The sequence below is a fragment of the Salvia splendens genome, chromosome 1, assembly GCF_004379255.2.
Source record: "Salvia splendens isolate huo1 chromosome 1, SspV2, whole genome shotgun sequence".
Lineage (NCBI taxonomy): Eukaryota > Viridiplantae > Streptophyta > Magnoliopsida > Lamiales > Lamiaceae > Salvia > Salvia splendens.
In genome coordinates this window covers 44,292,320-44,311,530 of record NC_056032.1, presented here as the reverse complement: position 1 = coordinate 44,311,530, position 19,211 = coordinate 44,292,320, and the positions used below count along the sequence as shown (strand labels likewise).

At 40.8% G+C, this 19,211-nt stretch overlaps 4 protein-coding genes across 4 annotated transcripts; 3 read left to right on the top strand and 1 right to left on the bottom strand.

Annotated features, from left to right (window-relative positions):
* Positions 1-230: 230 nt before the first annotated feature.
* LOC121801414 (protein PHOSPHATE-INDUCED 1-like) lies at positions 231-1,371 on the top strand. The gene has a single exon (XM_042200900.1). The coding sequence runs from the start codon at positions 295-297 to the stop codon at positions 1,234-1,236; it is 942 nt and encodes a 313-aa protein (XP_042056834.1). The 5' UTR covers positions 231-294; the 3' UTR covers positions 1,237-1,371.
* Positions 1,372-4,166: 2,795 nt separating this feature from the next.
* Positions 4,167-5,305, top strand: LOC121801403 (protein PHOSPHATE-INDUCED 1-like). The gene has a single exon (XM_042200889.1). It carries the CDS (start codon positions 4,233-4,235, stop codon positions 5,172-5,174), a length of 942 nt encoding a protein of 313 aa, XP_042056823.1. The 5' UTR covers positions 4,167-4,232; the 3' UTR covers positions 5,175-5,305.
* An 8,542-nt stretch (positions 5,306-13,847) lies between these two features.
* LOC121754553 (14-3-3-like protein C) lies at positions 13,848-16,582 on the top strand. Its single transcript, XM_042149895.1, has 4 exons — positions 13,848-14,398; positions 15,745-15,867; positions 16,013-16,129; positions 16,354-16,582. Exons 1-4 carry the CDS (start codon positions 13,922-13,924, stop codon positions 16,414-16,416), a joined length of 780 nt encoding a protein of 259 aa, XP_042005829.1. The 5' UTR covers positions 13,848-13,921; the 3' UTR covers positions 16,417-16,582.
* Positions 16,583-16,752: 170 nt separating this feature from the next.
* Positions 16,753-19,211, bottom strand: LOC121754545 (VQ motif-containing protein 9-like). The gene is made up of 2 exons (XM_042149886.1): positions 18,133-19,211; positions 16,753-17,192 (listed from the first exon to the last, which is right to left on the bottom strand). The coding sequence occupies exon 1, from the start codon at positions 19,024-19,026 to the stop codon at positions 18,160-18,162; it is 867 nt and encodes a 288-aa protein (XP_042005820.1). The 5' UTR covers positions 19,027-19,211; the 3' UTR covers positions 16,753-17,192; positions 18,133-18,159.

Below are 19,211 nucleotides of genomic sequence, written 5' to 3'. Positions count from 1 at the left end.
CCACGCGACCGACTAGCGCTGCACGGTTTCTCTCTCCATTCGCCCGCTGGGCGACTGCAATAGACCGCCCAGCGAACCGCCCAGCGCCGGCGCTCGGCTGATCGGTCGGCTGGGCGGCATTGTGGATGGTCTAATTAAACCGCGTTTTCCTCTTCACTCAATACATCTTTGTCAGACTCAGCTGTCAATTCTCCCAATCGCCTTTGTATATAAATACCCTCCCACACCTCTCCCATTCCTCATCCAAACAACACCCTTCTCTCTCACGACTCTCACCTCACTCTCAATTTTCAAATGGCTTCTTCCACCATTTTCAATTTGCTAGCTATTTTCTCTCTATTGAATGCCTGCATCGCATCAAGAGCAACCCCCAACTCTCTACTCGAAGATGTACAAACTCAGCTGCTGAAATACCACAAAGGCGCTCTTCTACAAGGCAGAATTTCCGTTAACCTAATTTGGTACGGCCAATTCACGCCTTCTCAGCGCGCAATCGTCGCCGATTTCATCACCTCCCTCTCCCCATCCTCGCCGTCGCAATCGCAGCCCTCCGTCGCGGCGTGGTGGAAGATCACAGAGAAGTATTACCATCTCGCTTCATCCAAAAAGCCGTCACTCTCTCTCTACCTCAACAAGCAAATCCTCGACGATTCCTACTCGATCGGAAAATCTCTCACTCAGAACCAGCTCGTGGATCTGGCGTCCAAAGGCGAGCAGATGAACGCGATCAACGTCGTGCTAACGGCGTCAGACGTCGCCGTCGACGGTTTCTGCCAAAACCGCTGTGGTACTCACGGATCGAAATCAGTCGCCGTGAAGGGGAAAAATCAGAAATTCGCCTACATTTGGGTTGGGAACTCGGCGACTCAGTGCGCCGGCTACTGCGCCTGGCCGTTCCACCAGCCGATCTACGGTCCACAGACCTCGCCGTTGATTGCTCCGAACAACGACGTCGGCGTCGACGGAATGGTGATCAATTTGGCCTCGCTTTTGGCCGGAACCGCGACGAATCCGTTCGGAAACGGATTCTATCAAGGAACCGCCGATGCCCCGCTGGAAGCTGCGACGGCGTGCCCTGGGGTGTACGCTAAGGGAGCATACCCTGGCTATGCCGGAGATTTGCTGGTGGAGAAGACGAGTGGTGCTAGCTATAATGCGCATGGTGCTAACGGCAGGAAGTATGTGCTTCCCGCGATCTATGATCCTTCAACTTCCAAATGTTCGACTTTGGTTTAATTGTTTTTTTTGGTGTTTTTTATATAGAAAAATAGTGGAATAGAAATTCATTTATTCAATTTTCTTTCTTATTGTTAATTAAGCAAATTAGCGCGGTTTGCTCTATATATAAATATTACTAAAACATTTTCTATTTGTTCTGTGTTTTTTTCTGAATAATTAATCTTCCTAACAACAAAACCTGAGGCCGTGTAATGCATTATATTATTAAAAAAAATTGACTTTATATTTATTGGAATATGTTAAAATGTAAGTGCACATCATTAAAGTTTCCATGATTGGCTTAATTTGATATTCCAAGTATCCACATTCACTAGTATTAGTTTTTATATGCTATAAAGTCATAGTACTATATTATTCCTTAGGATATAAGGAGAAAATATTTTTGTTTTTAAATTATTTTGTTAGTGCCACACTCGTAATTGTAGTAATTTGGAGCCTAAAATATAATCTCAATCAATAAATTTATTAATTAAAAAATCACCCCTCCCCAAAAAGACACATTTTTCTTTCGACCATTTTATTTATTTACTAAAAAGAACGAATAACTTGGTAAGTTAATTTTCACCAAATTAGACAAGTATGCATTGCTAAGCCATCAAAACTTGAGCAAGAAGTTTAGGTGCATCGAGCCCATTTGATTTTAGAAATAAGGTATATTTTGGTATATATTTTATTTATTTGGTATGACAAAATGAATAAAATAAAAATACAAAAAAAACTCATAAACTTTGAGTTCAAGCTCAAATTAGAGTTTTTAACTTTTTCTTCATAAAATATTAGAGTTCAAGCTCGATTCACAATATCAGGTAACAAATTAAAATTTGAGATATGTTATTGTAATCCTAATTGAATATACAATTTTATTTTAAATATTTTCATAAACTTTCATGTTTTATCTTTATTTTTTAAAATTTTAAATTCATTAAATTATTATTTTTTGGGATGCTATAGTTGAACCTTGATATAAAAAATCACATATATTTAACTTTTTTATTTTATATTTGAAGCTAAATATTTAATTATTTATCCTATAATTACTATCCCATACTAAACAAACCATAGCCTGGCTATTTCTTACTTTAATTTAATTTTAATACTTTAATTTTCAATTTTAATATTATTAAATTCTTATTTTTTAGAATTTTACTGACAAATTCTATTAGAAAATAATTACATGTTCCTAACTTGTCCACTTAACATTTTAAAAATAAATATTAAATATCTTTTTAATTAAATACCTTAGCTCAATTTACTTGACATTCTAAATTTCTAGTTTTCTAATTAAACTCTTAACTTTTGGAATAGCTTTAATATTTTAAATTCATATATTTTATATTTCTCTGTTTCTTTGTAAAAATATTAGACTTCCTAACACATTTTTAGTTTATCATGAAAGAAATTAAAATTGGAAATAATTATGATTTAAAGTTACCAACAATTGAGTTTACGATTTTGATTTAAGAATTTCATAATTTTTTTAACTTTTCACTTTCCAAATTTTTAGCTCCACTAAATTCTTAATTATTAGAACGTTATAGTTGAATTTCGATAAAATAATAGTAACATGTTCCTAACTCATGTAATTAGTATTTTTAAGCTGTATATAATATTTTATAGTTTGTTTTATAAAATTACTATACTCCACTCATCCCAAGGTAAGTGACACATTCTTTTTCCCACATGTTTTGGAAAAATAATATAGATAGTTAAATGATGAAAATACAAAGTAAGTGGGAGAATAATGTACTTTAATTATTTATTATTATTTTCTCAAAAACACCCGTGAGAAAAAGAAATGTATCACTTACTAGAGGTGAATGGAGTAGGTAGTTTTTAACTCAATTAACTATATGATGAAATAAATTAAAATTTGACAATATATGAATATTGATTGAGTTTACGATTTTGATTATAAGAATATTATAGTATAATTTTTAATTTTTTGGAATGCTTTTAATATTTTAAAGCGATATCAACAATATTTTTTCTTTGTACAACTATATGACTAACATTTAATTGACGTAAATACTTTGAAGGAAGCAGTTTGTAAGATTCATAATGATTTGCATTTGATTTCGATATAATTAAATAGATATACATTAGAAAAGCAAATCTTTTTCCAAATCTATAATCTTTAATTTGAAAGTTTTAATTTTTCGGATGTATTATTAAGGACAAATATGTAATATAGTAATCTATTTAAAAATAATTAAAAATAATAAATTGATTTTGAATTGAAATACCTAAAATGTACATAGAAATTATGTACGTTTATCACTACTCATAACTAAAATAGAATTTGATCATAATAATAATAATAATAATAATAATAATAATAATAATATCAATAATAATATTTCCACAAAACGCGTTGCAAATTAGCATTGGACAGGTCTATAGCGTAATGACTAATGCCCAATTTTTATTGTGCGACCGTTGCAATAATATTAATGTCATAATTTCTAATTATGTAAGCGTGTTGGCCTAATATTGGGGCTGTTTTGATATCATCTCTTTCAACCACTTTTATAAATGTGACTTCCATAAATTGGCCACATAAAAAATTTGATTACAATCAACACAATATTTAGCACAACAATACATTTTTCATATTTCAAAGTCACAAAATATAACTCGTATAATAATATATTGTACTACTAAACATATGAAATGGATTGTCCCTATAATGCAGAAACATGACAAATTTTTTAAAAAAAGGATGCCATGTTCAAATTTATATATATATATATATTATATTATTATTATAATAATAGATTTATAAGCTGTAATGTTGGTTGGATTAGAGCTGTATATGTTTTGTTGTTTAGCTAATAAAAACAAAGCAGCGTTTCCAAATAGCAATGGCACTCACTTTTCCCACTCAAACCGCGTTTCCCCTTTGTATAAATACCCGCCTCCACCTTCTTCATTCCTCACCTCACCAATCTCTCTATTCAATCTCAGAACACAAAGCAGTAAAGCTCAAAATTGAAATGGCGTTTCCCACCATTTTCAAATTGTTTGCTGTTATCTATCTCTTGAATGTCTGCATTGCATCAAGAGCAACCACCAATTCTCTAGTTGAAGATATTCAAACTCAGCTGCTGAAATACCACAAAGGCGCTCTTCTACAAGGCAGAATCTCCGTTAACCTAATTTGGTACGGCAAATTCACGCCTTCTCAGCGCGCAATCGTCGCCGATTTCATCACCTCCCTCTCCCCATCCTCGCCGTCGCAATCGCAGCCCTCCGTCGCGGCGTGGTGGAAGATCACAGAGAAGTATTACCATCTCGCTTCATCCAAAAAGCCGTCACTCTCTCTCTACCTCAACAAGCAAATCCTCGACGATTCCTACTCGATCGGAAAATCTCTCACTCAGAACCAGCTCGTGGATCTGGCGTCCAAAGGCGAGCAGATGAACGCGATCAACGTCGTGCTAACGGCGTCAGACGTCGCCGTCGACGGTTTCTGCCAAAACCGCTGCGGTACTCACGGATCGAAATCAGTCGCCGTGAAGGGGAAAAATCAGAAATTCGCCTACATTTGGGTTGGGAACTCGGCGACTCAGTGCGCCGGCTACTGCGCCTGGCCGTTCCACCAGCCGATCTACGGTCCACAGACCTCGCCGTTGATTGCTCCGAACAACGACGTCGGCGTCGACGGAATGGTGATCAATTTGGCCTCGCTTTTGGCCGGAACCGCGACGAATCCGTTCGGAAACGGATTCTATCAAGGAACAGCCGATGCGCCGCTGGAAGCTGCGACGGCGTGCCCTGGGGTGTACGCTAAGGGAGCATACCCTGGCTATGCCGGAGATTTGCTGGTGGAGAAGACGAGTGGTGCAAGCTATAATGCGCATGGTGCTAACGGCAGGAAATACGTGCTTCCTGCGATTTATGATCCTTCCACCTCCAAATGCTCCACCTTGGTTTAATAATTTTAGTGTTTAGGAATATATATTTTACAGTTGAAATTCATTTATTCATTTTATTTGTTTGATGTAAAGCAAATGGATTTGTTGGGATAAATACATAACTCATACAAAATGTTTTTACCTTTGTTTTATATTAGTACAAAAAGTTTAAAGTTTATATAAATCATACAAAAAGTTTCATATGTTTTTAAATATAGTACATTCCGTTATATGTGTTTAAACGGCGTTAACTTTTTACTTATGTGGCGCACAAACCATAAAACAATGATGATACTTTTTGTACAATTATGAAACAATCATAAATATTTTTGTACCAACATGAAACAATGATGAAACATTTTGTACTCCTCATAGACAAATAGTTAACGGTGTTTAAACACATATAACAGAATGTACTAAATTGAAACATGTATGAAACTTTTTGTATGATTTATGTAAACTTCAAACTTTTTGTACTAATATAAAACAAAGGTGAAACATTATGTATGAAAAATGTATTTACCCCGGATTTGTTTGCTTTATTTTTATCATATTATGAGAAAAGAGTTATACTATATTCATTGGTTGAAGTATATTTTCGACCTTTTGATTATGCATAATCTTTTCAACTTTTTAATTATGAGTATATTTTAAATGATTACTCCGTATTGATTTCGAAACTTATATGATAAAATGGGATAAGGAATAAATTGAATAAATATGAGAATATAATAAAAATAAAACAGTATCATTCAATAATTTAATAAAACGGCGGCTCAGGCGAGGCGAGGCGCCCTATTGTGGCGGCCGAAAGCTGCGGCGCCCGCCCAATTTTCTTTTTCATTTTTTGATTTTTTCAGTTTTTGTGCTAAATTTTTCAGTTATTGTGGTGGCAGAAATGTGGAGAATGATAAAGGGCAGAGAGAGAAATATGGAGAGAGAGTCTGTAATTAAAAAGGGGACGACGGTTTTCAAAAAATTAATTTAGCATTAATTTAGGAAACAAATATCTCTAAAACTAAATCCCAATTAAAATTGGTCATCTTTTTAATTAAGTATTGTGATTTCAATTCACACCCTAATTACAGAAATAATTAAAATTCAAAATTTAAATAAATATATTTACTTGTAATTATCAAGTTCTTTTTAATTAATTTATGTTTTTTGTCTAATTATTATAGTCTGATAAATTTTATTCTAATTATATTAAAATATAAAAAATGAAAAAAATAATTAATTTGATAACTTGGGCTTGTCCACTATTAGGGTGGACAAGTACTTTTGTGGCCTGACCAAGTTTTTGTGGCTTGGACAGAGCCATGGACGTTTTTATTGTGGACACCCTACGGAATAAATAAGAGAATATATAATGAAAATGAATTAGTATTATTCCATTCCATTTCATTCTCTTATTTGATAGTGATAATAGTCTTTGTAATGTTCGCAGTGTGTGGACTCAAAATTTCAGACGGATGGAGTAATATTTGTGAATTCAAATGATATCTTAGGAATAAGCATGAGAATATAATGAAAATATTAGTATCATTTCATTCCATTCCAAATTCAAAATAATACTTTTATCTAGTTAATCTTAATCCAATCGAAATTTAATGCATATACCTAGGTAACTAAATCAAATTAGATCTTACAAGATCAAAATAGATCTAATGTGGAATTCAAAATCGATAACTGATAAATTTTGTCCATTTGTCGAAAAAATCAGCCATTTAAAAAATTGATCAATTATATCTTAGTTTTGATATTTTAAATTTTTTTTTCAATCATATCAAACATAATTTGTATTCCCTCCATCCCACCAAAGATGACCCTCTTTCTTTTTGGTTTGTCTCAACCAAGATGACCAATTACTAAAAATGGAAACACATTTTTTCTCTACTTTATTCATTATCTGTTACTTTATTATTTGTACTAAACAAACAAAATAAAGCTGCATAAAATCTATTGCCGCCCAAGGATAGGTTCATCTTCATTTGGACGGAGGGATTTTTATTTTTATACTCCTATTCCTTATATCTACCTAACTAGTACTCCCTACGTCTCATTGAAGATGTCTCACTTTCTTTTTTGGTTTGTTCTAACTAAGATGACTAATTACTAAAAATAGAAATATCTTTATCTCTACTTTATTCCTTCTTTTTTACTTCACTCTCTTTACTTAACACACAAAATAAAAATGCATAAAATCTCGTGCCGTCTAAGGAAGGTTTCATCTTCCTTGGGAATGAGGGAGCACTTCTCCGGAGCTCATCTAAGTGTCTATCTTTATTTTTTCCTGCCACGTCAGCAGACCCTTCTCAGAGACCATATCATTTCCACATCAACACTATTTTTATAGTTTGAAATAAAATGATATAAAATAGCAAGAAAAATAAATTAAAGACAAATCAATAAAAAATAAATCCATTAAAAAGAAAATATCCTTTATTTATAAAAAATGCAGAAAAAAATAAACTAAAAATATTGATAAAATATTAAAAATATTGTAACTAGAGAAAAATAAAATGTAGAGTGGGATAAAATAAAATGAGATTAAATGTGTATAATTGGTGGGGAATGAAATATATATAGAGAATAAAAAATAAATTTAAAAAAAGAAGAAGAAGAATCGGCCTAACTGATACATCGGCTGAGTAGTGGAGACCGAAAAGAGTGGCCATCAGCTCCTCTCCACAATGGGAGTTGATGGGGGGCCGATCGATCGGCCCTTGCGGTTGGCCCCCATTACTACTGCTCTTAGAGCATCCACAACGACGGCCGTCACGGCGGACGTCCGCCATTAGGCAGCAGGGAGGCGAACGCGGACGTCCGTCGTGACGTCCGCTATTGCGGTGACACGACGGACGTCCCGATTTTTCATTTAAAAAAAACTCTATATATACGACTCGTTGAATTTCATTTCATTCACACCACTTGTTTTAACGAGTTTCTCTCTTTACTTTCATTTCTTTTGAAGATAAATGGAGCACTTCGATAGTGATTCCCCGCTACGAGCGAGTCACAAACGCCAACTTTTTCCGTTAGAGTTGGGGGAAATGCCGGCGGAAGTTCACCAATGTCCGGGATGATGCCCTAACCCCAAATGGCGGGGATGATGCCCGGGTACTACAATATGTACCCCCTTGGTGTGGGATGATGCCCCAAATGCCCGGGATGAGTGCCCGATGATGGGGATGATGCCCCAAATTCCCGGGATGAGTGCCGCGATGCCCGGGATGATGCCCCAAATGCACGGGATGATGCATGGCATGTCTGCCGCTGCGGGGGGAGCAGACAGGGGGTCCCCCAATCACTTGGGGACAATGTCTATCGCCCCTACATGGATCTATTGTCGAGTGATACCCCAGAGTACTCCTCTGGAAACTCAGTTCACCGGCATCGAGATGTTCTCTCTTGAGGAGTTGGAGCTATCTTCGGTCAAGGAGTCTCCCACTGAGATGCCATCGGCGGCAGGGAGGACACGGAGGCAAGGAGGACGCGGAGGCAAGGAATAGGGAAGGGCAAGGGCACTATCTCGTCCGCGCGTGCGGGGAACGAGGGTGGGGCGGGGGCCGAGGGGGAGGGGGAGGAAGCCGGCGGGAGAAAGAGGACCATCTGGAGCATAGGGGAGTGCGTCGCGCTGGCGAAGGTCTGCATCAGTGTAGTCGAGGATCCCTACGTCGGGGCTAACCAGCATATCGACAGAATGTGGTTGCGCATTAGCCGAAGTTACCTCCAATTCAAACCAGCAGGCGGGAAGCCTCACGATGGAGAGCAATGCCGGAAACAGTGGGAGCGGCTGAGGAGGCAGCTCAGCCGATTTGCCGGCATCTACCAAAACAACCTCCGCACGTCAATCAGCGGCATGTCCGCCGATGATGTGAAGCTTCTGTCTCACCAGCAGTACCCCGACAGTGAATTGGGTTTCGGGCAATTCAAATATTGGGAGGTTTATCTTGTGGTGCAGACTTCCGCCAAATTTAGTTTGGGTGTTGAAGCTGGCTGGCCGAAGCGGACGAAGATCAAAGATCAACCCTTCCGGGGAGTATAACAGTAGTGCCGGTTACCACGAACTCCCTGACGCCGAGGCAGAGTTCCCGACCCCTCAATCCCGCCGCCGTCGCCCGGTTGGGCAAAGTCCGCGATACGGATGGCTAGGGAAAGGGCCAGCGGGTCCGGACCCGAGGTCCAATCGGCAGCTCCTTCGCAGATCGATCCCGAGCTCCCCTCACTCGCCTGCATACGCAGCATGATTCACTTTTAATCACCATGGAAAAGTGGCTTGCACTGACTGACCCCTTATAAAAGTTGATGCTAAAGGATGTCATCGACAGTATGCGGCGCGATTTGGGGATGCCACTCCTGCCCGATTGTTTTTTTTAATGAATAAATAAATTAAAAACTGAAACTCTGGTTTACATCATACACTCGGGCATACCCGAGGAAAGTACAAGTGAAAAGCCACAGGTTGTTTAGAAAGAAGAAACATGGTGGAAACCAAGAAATAAAAAACAAGGGGCAAAGCCCCAACAAGAACAACCTCAGTTCAAGTCACCCATCGAAACCCAGAGTGAGCCGGCCTCGTTAAAACCCCTTGGGGAAAAAACCCTATGGGATAAAACCTCTGCCCGATTGTGACGAAGGGACTGGCGGCGGGGACGACGAGGAGTTAGACGGGGGCCGCATTTGTCGAAGCTTGAGGTTGTTTTTTTAACTATGTATTTTTTAAAAATAATTATGTATGTTTTTTGTTTTAAATAAAATGGTTGCATTTTCTCCGTATTCGTGTCGAAATTTTAATTCCTTAAATTGTTTAATTTGGTGAATTTGTGAATTTTTATTATTGTGGGATGTCCGTCGGGATGTCATTGGGGATGTCCGCCATTGTGCAGTGGGATGTCTTTATGACGTGGTAGTGCAGGGGATGTCCTTATAACGTGACAGAAGGTGTTTTTGGGAAGTCCGTCAGGACATCCGTCCCACTCTAGATGCTCTTGGTAGCATAGAAAAATTGCTCGTGACTTTGTGTGCGTGTGAGAGGGGCCACAGCACATCATTGGAAGCACCGTGCCGCCAGCAAGACGTATCTCCAGCTCACTAAAATCCTAAGAGCATCTGTAACGCGGCTGGCCGGGCCGCAAGTCGCGAGTCCCAGCCCGTCCCATGCGTTACACGGAGGAGAGTCACGGCCCAGGCCGGTCCCGGGGCCGCGTTCCCGGCCTAGCGAGCGTCCCGCGTCCCGGCCTGGGACGGCTTTGCACGGTGACGGGTCGCAACTGGCGAGTCCCGGCCCAGCGTTACACGTTCCTCGGGCCGGGCCGCAACCGATTTTTTTTTAAATTCAATTTTTTTTCTATAAATACTACTCCATTTTCATACACATTCAACTTCACATTCAACTTCAAATCTCTTCCTAGAATTCGAAAAAATGCCTCCTCGTCAAAGAATATTCGAAGATCAAATGTCCCGGTTGTTAGCAGAGGCGGTACCGGCAATCCAAGAAGAAATCAACAACGAAGTTGAACGCTACCAAGCTGCTATTCAAGCTTGGAACGAACAACAAACCAGGGTACCACGTACCCGGATGTATATTCACCGAGACCGTGAACAAGGTGCCTTGCGGCTTTTCACGGATTATTTCTCTAGAGATCCGCGATGGAGTGATCAGATGTTCCGTCGTCGGTTCCGGATGCGGAGGCCGTTGTTCCTATGCATTGTCAACGCAGTTGTAGCTCGTGACCCGTATTTCTGCCAAACTGCCGATGCTGTGGGCCGGGAAAGTATATCGACGTTGCAGAAATGCACGTCTGCCATTCGTCAACTCGCTTACGGAACTACATCAGATATGTTCGATGAGTATCTCCATGTAAGCGAGCCTACTGGCCGGGAGTCCCTCGCTAGATTCTGTCGGGCAGTCGTCGAAGCATTCAAGGATACGTACTTGCGAAAGCCAACGACCGACGACGTTAGGAAGTTGGTCGACATGCACGAGCGGGCCCACGGCTTCCTGGGGATGCTTGGAAGCATCGGCTGTATGCACTGGCAGTGGAAGAATTGTCCAACTGCTTGGAGAGGACAATACACTAGCGGGCACAAGGGCACACATCCCACAATTGTGTTGGAGGCCGTTGCCGATTGCAGATTGTGGATCTGGCATGCCTACTTTGGTGTCGCGGGGTCCAACAACGACCTCAATGTGTTGAACGAGTCTCCATTGTTCAACGACTTGTGTGCTGGGCGAGCACCGAACGTAGAATTCACGGCCAACCACCGTCGGTATAGTATGGGGTACTATCTGGCAGACGGGATCTACCCTCGGTGGCCCGTGTTCGTGAAGACTATCACAGCTCCGACAACCGATCGGAGGGCAATGTTTGCCCAAAGGCAAGAGGCGGATCGGAAAGATGTCGAGCATGCATTCGGAGTCCTCCAAGCGCGGTGGGCTGTCGTGAAGGGAACGGCCCGTGGTTGGCAGCGGTCAAACATCGCCGACACAATGTATGCATGTATCATAATGCATAACATGATCGTTGAGGACGAGCAAGATAACGTCACTTTGTGGAGCGACGATCCGCTCGCCAGCACCGGGAGTAACTACGTTGTCACCGATCCGCCCGTGCAGGGCCTTCCTCCCGACATCCGCAATGTCATGACCCGTTCAGCTGCGATGCGCCAAGAGGAATAACACATTCGCCTCCAAGCCGATCTAATCGAAGAAATTTGGACTCGCACCAACGTTTTCCAGCATTGACGTTATGTTTTTATGTATTTTATTTTCAGTTTTAAAATTTATATGTTGTAATTTTGCAGTATTCAGTGAAATTAAATTTTCCGTGTTATAAATTTCCGTCGTTTTTTTATTTTACGTTCAAAATAGGTTGGAGTTGTGAATAATGTCATTTATTAGTTGCGGCCCGAGTTGCGGCCTGCAGGGTTACAGCAGTTGGGGCCTGGGTCGCAACTGTAGAGGAATGATGACGTGAAGGGGACTTGGGGCTGGAAATGGGGACGGGGTTATTGATGCCCTAAATTCCCTCTGATTTCAAAACTAATTCCCCCTCTTTTCCATTTATTCTTTACTCAAAAACAAACACACACACATAGACATGCCCACCGGTTCCGGTTCCGAACCGGAACCGTGGCCATTTTCCCGAACCAGAACCGTCAGAATTCGGGTCGCGGTCCGGTTCCGGTTCAAGATATTTCGAACCGGAACCGACACCGAACCGGCGGTTCCGGACGGTTCGGAACCGGCGGTTAACCGGCGGAACCGCCGGTTCGGGCGCGTATTTCAAGGCGTGTGGATGGGGCAGACCGGCGGCAGCTTTTCAGCTGAAAAACCGGCCGGTTCCGGCGGTTTTTGGGTCGTGAACCGGCGGTTAACCGTGAAAACCGGCGGTTAATCGCCGGTTCAGGGGATTCCGGTTGCGGCGCGAGAAACGAGGCGACATGACGCAGCTTTTGCAGAGGTTTCGTTGACCGAACCGGCGGTTTTGTCCCGAAAACCGGCGGTTAACTGGCCGCCAATGAACCCAGCTTCCCATTTTAAACTATAATCTGATCCTCATTCATCCAGATTCCATATATAAATTTGTGTTCCAGTACCATCTGCCTCAAAGATATCCACTTTTTCACCAATAAGATATTTATCAAATGGGGAATATATTTTAATGATCTTCAAGTACAATTCTTCTCGGAATCAACCATTTTTTCTTGCAAAATGTTGCCCATTTTCTAAGCAAACACATATCAGCACGCCATATACACATTGTTGCATTTCTAATAGGGGCAATTTGATCTTCCAAAGCAATCAATGCATCTCGAACACACATAGTCAGAACATTATTCAAGCATCTAGCATGGTAAAAATCAGAACAAACTATCTATTAGTGCTAATTTTTTCCATGCTTGAATAATATTCTGACTATGTATGTTCGAGATGCATTGATTGCTTTGGAAGATCAAATTGCCCCTATTAGAAATACAGCAATGTGTATATGGCGTGCTGATATGTGTTTGCTTAGAAAATGGGCAACATTTTGCAAGAAAAAAGGGTTGATCATAAGGTAAGAGAACTACGTGGGCTTTGATTCCTCAATAAAATTGTGGATACGTAGGCAACTCAACTTAAATTTGAAAAGTTTAACTTTGAAAGTTTAAGTTGATCCCAAGCCCTTTTCAATTTTTCCTTTTCCCCCCCATTTCATGTTTTTTTTATTTACCTTCCGAGTCCCACGAGGCGACGACACTTGTAAATTATATTATATTGTTGTATGTTGTTGTATTGTATACTTATGTATTGTAAATTGTAATGTATCGTTGTCCGTTACAACTCAAAATCAATAAAATTTATTTCATTTTCTCCTTATTCGTCTTATTTGTGCTTGAATTATGCATTGTCTTGTTCCGATTTATTGTATAAAGCCAAATTTCAAATTTTTTTTTTAAAAAAAATTGAACCGGCAAAACCGCCGGTTCGAAAACCGGAACCGCCAAAACCGCCGGAAAACCGGCGGTTCCGAACCGGAACCGGAACCGCCGGTTTTCGAACCTGAACCGGAACCGGAACCGGAACCGTGAAATAGCCTCACGGTTCGGTTCCGGTTCCGCCATCGACCGAACCGGAACCGCCGGTTCGTGAACCTGTTCGGAACCGCCGGTTCGTGAACCGTGGGCAACACTACACACACACTCTCTCTCTCTCTCCCCCCTCGCACAACGCGATCCAGATCGAGAACAAGCACACACCAAATCTGAATCCAAATCCATCCATGGCGCCGCGCGAGGAGAATGTCTACATGGCCAAGCTGGCCGAGCAGGCCGAGCGCTACGAGGAGATGGTGGAGTACATGGAGAAGGTCTCCGCCTCGCTCGAGGACAAGGAGGAGCTCTCTGTCGAGGAGCGCAACCTCCTCTCCGTCGCCTATAAGAACGTCATCGGCGCGCGCCGCGCCTCATGGCGGATCATCTCCTCCATCGAGCAGAAGGAGGAGTCCCGAGGCAATGAGGATCACGTCTCCACCATCAAGGACTACAGATCTAAGATCGAGGCCGAGCTCTCCAAAATCTGCGAGGGAATCCTCAAGCTGCTCGACGATCGCCTAATTCCGTCCGCCGGAAACGGCGATTCGAAGGTTTTCTACCTGAAGATGAAAGGCGATTACCATAGATATCTGGCTGAGTTTAAGACTGCTGCTGAGAGGAAAGACGCTGCTGAGAACACTCTCAACGCTTACAAGGCTGCTCAGGTTTGGTTCTCTATTTACTTGTATTAGTATTATTTTTATTTTCTTCACAGCTTTTTTGGTCAATGTTTTGTTGCTTAGATCAGGTGCAGATTTGCTATGTATACCACACGGATTTCTACACCTACGCATATCATTGATTTTTTGTTCCTCTATGTTAATCGTGGTTTAGTCTAAAAGGTTGAAATAATAAATGCAGTCCTGGACTAATTGTTAATTGCTGCAATTTTGATGTCCAATTGGTATAACTCTTTAGGAAGAACATAACCACCCACCGAAGATGTATGCTTGGCCATTTCTTGTCATTTTGATTAAAGAGCTGTTAGCATCATAGCAGACTAACCTCTATGTGAAACGAACGAGTGCTTATTATTTCTGCAATATTTGTGGACTTGACATACCTGTCATAGTTTGGATTATAAAACTTCAATGAATTGGAGCAGTATTCTATAATAATACTCCGTAATTAGAGCTTCCAAGACCTTAACTCCTCATTGAGGTGATGGTTCCTTGCCCCTAGGTGAATTTCTAAGGATGAAGAGCAATCATGTTTTGCAATCAATATTTCAATCACTGATATGTTTACTCAATGAATTTGACATCTCACAGTTCCACAGATTATAATCATGAGATTTTATGTAAATTCATATTTGCAAATTTGAACCAACTCTGATCGACCAGTCTTCACTAACTTCCTAGGGTTTAGGGTTTAGATTTCTAGCATGAGAAAAGAACAGCATAGCCAGCATTGTAATTTACAATCAGCCTAACGGATGCACTATAACGTTCACCAGACCAGACAAACTTGATGTCTCTTTTTGTGATGGCATAGTAAAGTGGGAGTGACCATGGTTGTTTGGCTCTAGTTTGGTACTAGTTCCAATACAGTAACTACTAAATAATGCATTTCATTTCGTACTTCTCATATGACACTGTATAATCCCAAACTTCCTGGTTGCTAGGAAACATAGCACCTTGGTTTATGAACTTTTGGGTGCTTTATATTTCAATCAGTAAGCTGAACCTGCGATTTTTAACGATCATCTTAAGACAGCTTCTGCTCTGTTTTTTCTCTATAAAGAGTTTCAAATAAAATAAAATAGTCTAGACAGGGGCACATTTATCACAATATGCTTTTTACCTCGTTTGGTCTGGGTGTATGTTATAACCGTTATGTCAAATGTGCTACGGCATTCAGTTCAACTGGATTGACTGTTTCATAATAGTTAAACAGTAGATTGAAATGGTTATGTCGTCTATATAGTAATAGCAATTATTTATTTATTTATCTCTTTCCATTTTCTGCAGAGATCCTAAGTTTATTTCTTATTATGATATGCTCTTCGCAGAACATTGCTAACACAGAGCTTGCTCCTACACATCCAATTCGATTGGGATTGGCACTGAACTTCTCTGTTTTCTACTATGAGATCTTGAACTCTCCTGACCGTGCTTGTAACCTTGCTAAACAGGTAAAATTTTTGACAATTGACATGTAGTATTTCTTATGTCGTTGTGATACACGTCTGTGAGTCTGTAGTTATCTTCTGTGATGATCCTATACTTGCATAGATACATACTGTCTACGCATATTAAGTCCCATTGTATGACTCTCAGGCCTTCGACGAGGCCATTGCTGAGTTGGACACCCTTGGCGAGGAGTCCTACAAAGATAGCACTTTGATCATGCAACTTCTTCGAGACAACCTCACCTTGTGGACCTCTGACATGCAGGTATTGTTTCCTCTAAATTCCTCAATCAACAATCATATTCATATCTTATCCATGTTCAATATCAAACTGTTACCAGAAATGATAAACATTGCCAATTCATGCACAATTATCTACACACAATTTGAAACTGGCTAATTATCTTTGCTACTATTTGCCAATTACCAAGTTGCAATATACATAAAATTGAGTGCAAATGTGTATGTGATAATTGGAGTTTGATGCAGGACGAAGGAGCCGATGATATTAAGGAAGATCCTAAACCTGAGGAAGCAGCAGCTCCACAATGAGGATGAGAGTCTTCACTCCTATTTTTTTCTTTTCCATTTAATCCTCTGTTTTAAAGCCCGGCATTTTTTTCGGGTCTTATTTAGGTCTTCATGTTATTGCTACTGAATAGTGCCGTTTGTTCGCCTACTATCTAATTATGCCAAGTTCTTTGTTTCGACTTTTCAACAAATACTTGTTGGACATCATATTTTGCAGGAGGCTATATCAAATTGGCTTCTTTCTTGCAAAATTATGTTATGTCCTGCGATGTGAAGTAAAAAGAGATCCTACATGAGATCCTAAATGTTCACGTTTTCCCCATGGCCGAAGAGAGCTTTAGCTTTGCCTGATAAATATGGCCAAATTTCAGTCCAATCAATACTCACATAATCTAACTCTTTTCCATCCAAAAAACATGTAACATTGGAAAAAATAAACAAAGACGTGAAACCAAAGTTTAAACAAAGACGTAACACAACCAGATTTCATACACATTCGATCCTTCTGACTATCTTAAACAAAGATATTTGTATATACAGATTTCTCACACTCTACTTCTACATAGGCCATTGCAGCAGGTTCTGCATTTACATGAGTTTCCTAGCAAATAGCATGGGCACGAGGAGTCAAGCCCCCCCCCCCCCCCTTTGCTTTGCATCAATTACCCATCCCACAGCCTCCTCACCCGACCGGTACCAAGCCACTTCTCGTACTCCATAATCCAATTTACATCACCACTCTCTTATGCGAAAAGGTGCAAGCTCAGAGCTCCCATTTGGGGGCAACTATTGCCAATCTGAAGACATCCCAACAACAAATGTGGCAGTCTTATAACTAACTAGAAGTGATTAATCAAAGATTTATACATTATAAGTGGTTCAGATCAAAGAACTACGTCAATATTGTTCATCTAAACTAAGTCCCACAACAAAAATTGTTACTAGTTCATACGCCAAACCCTTCATTTTTAACATCAAGCATATAATGAATGAAGCTTGTAACTATTCTTCTAACAAAAATGGAAGGTCCGCTAAACTCTACGCATATACTGTTTGAATTTCCTAAGCACAACCACCTTATAGTTAGGAAACGAGTGGACATGTAACTCATGTAACCATTGAATGAAAAGGCTTCTGACTCTCTAGCCTCTACAAGAAATGGTGTTTCATAATGTTCATCAACAAGCATGACTACAAAAAGTTACAAACTCTTTGAATTACTTGCAACACTTTGACAGCCCAAGTCAATAAATTTCGTAAATCTACATGTTCATTGAACTCTAGCAATGCAATTACAGATATTTTGCAATGTCTGAAGAAATAATTCTGTAAATCCTATACAAACAATAGATAACCATTACTCAATTAAATCACCCCAACCTTATTAACCAAAAAACAAGGTATGTTATGTTCCATTATACAAAGTAAAAAAGATTCAAAACTCAAAACATAAAACTAAAGACTCAAGTAAAAAAGTCCATAACAAATGAAATGAAGAGAAAAGGGAAATTTTAAAACTGAATTCAATGGATTCTACAAACATGTAAACTGGGAAAGACAAATACACCTTAACTTCGTTTGCCTTCACAGTTCATGTAAAGAACAAACAATAATCATTTTCCCACTGTAAATACAACGATTCCTTTCTCTATCATACCTCAAAACCATGTACATATATAATATTACTACCATCAAAATCTAAACAAGAAGAAGCTGTAGAAACCCTAAATCACTTACCTTTTTTCTTACATTTAGAGAATCCTCTCACATCCCCTTGGAAAGGGGCAGAGTCGGTGATAATGGCAGCTGCTGCACTCCCAATTGGGCAGTCGGCGAAAACAGGGTTCCGTATGGAGACTTCGGCGAAGGAATGCACCCAAATGGCAGCGGCGACAAAGGCAGTGAAGGAAACGGAGGCATGGAAGCAAAAGAAGACGCGAAATTCGGCTGCTGTGGTGGTGGAAGCGCAGATTGCTGCGGCGGAGCGGTAGAGGAAATGTATGAACTCTGCAGAAAACGCATGTATGCAGAGACCGGCGACTCGGATTGGGGAATTAGGGCTTCAGGCCGATGAGCAGAAGGCCAATTAGACGAAGAAGCTGAAGCCGAGCTCTGGAAAAACCGCATGTAGGCGGAAATCGGCGACTCCGCCGCCGGGTGAACGGACGGCAGCGGCGGCAGAGGCGTCAACGGCTGCTGAACGCCGCTAATTTGGGGGCGATTGACGATTTGAGCGAGGGGAGGGGGGCGAATCCTCTGCAGGCGCGAGCTCGGTGGCCTAGGCTGCGGCGCCGCCGGTGCAGCCGGCGCCGGTAACCGCTCGTGCGCCGGCGAGCCGGTGAGCTTCTGAACGACGTCGCGGAAATCGTTTTTGTTGATGTTGTAGACCGGCGGCTGCTGCGATTGGGTCGAATTAGGGTCCATAATCGAAACTGTGGAGGCGGAGGGCGGCGGTAGCGCCGCCGCGGGAGGCGGAGGGAGGGGTTTCCGAATAGGTTTAGCAATTTTGTGGGAATTTCTGCTTACATGCTTGAGATATGCATCTCTGTTGCTGGCTGAGCTGCTGCTTCCACTGTTACTGTAAGATGCGGAAGAAGCTGAATCCTCGCCGATAAATCCTCCTTTTTCCATCTCCTTCTTCGCAGCAGCATAAACACTCGATTATTCTCCTCTATTTGAAGAATTTGTGGGGAATCTGTGTCGCTAAAAATGCGAAATTTATATCGCAGAGAATATTAGGTTTGGTGTTCTTCGGGAAGGGGCGAGTGTGCAGTGAGTGTTGTACTGTGCGCTACGTGAGAGGTACGTTATTTTTA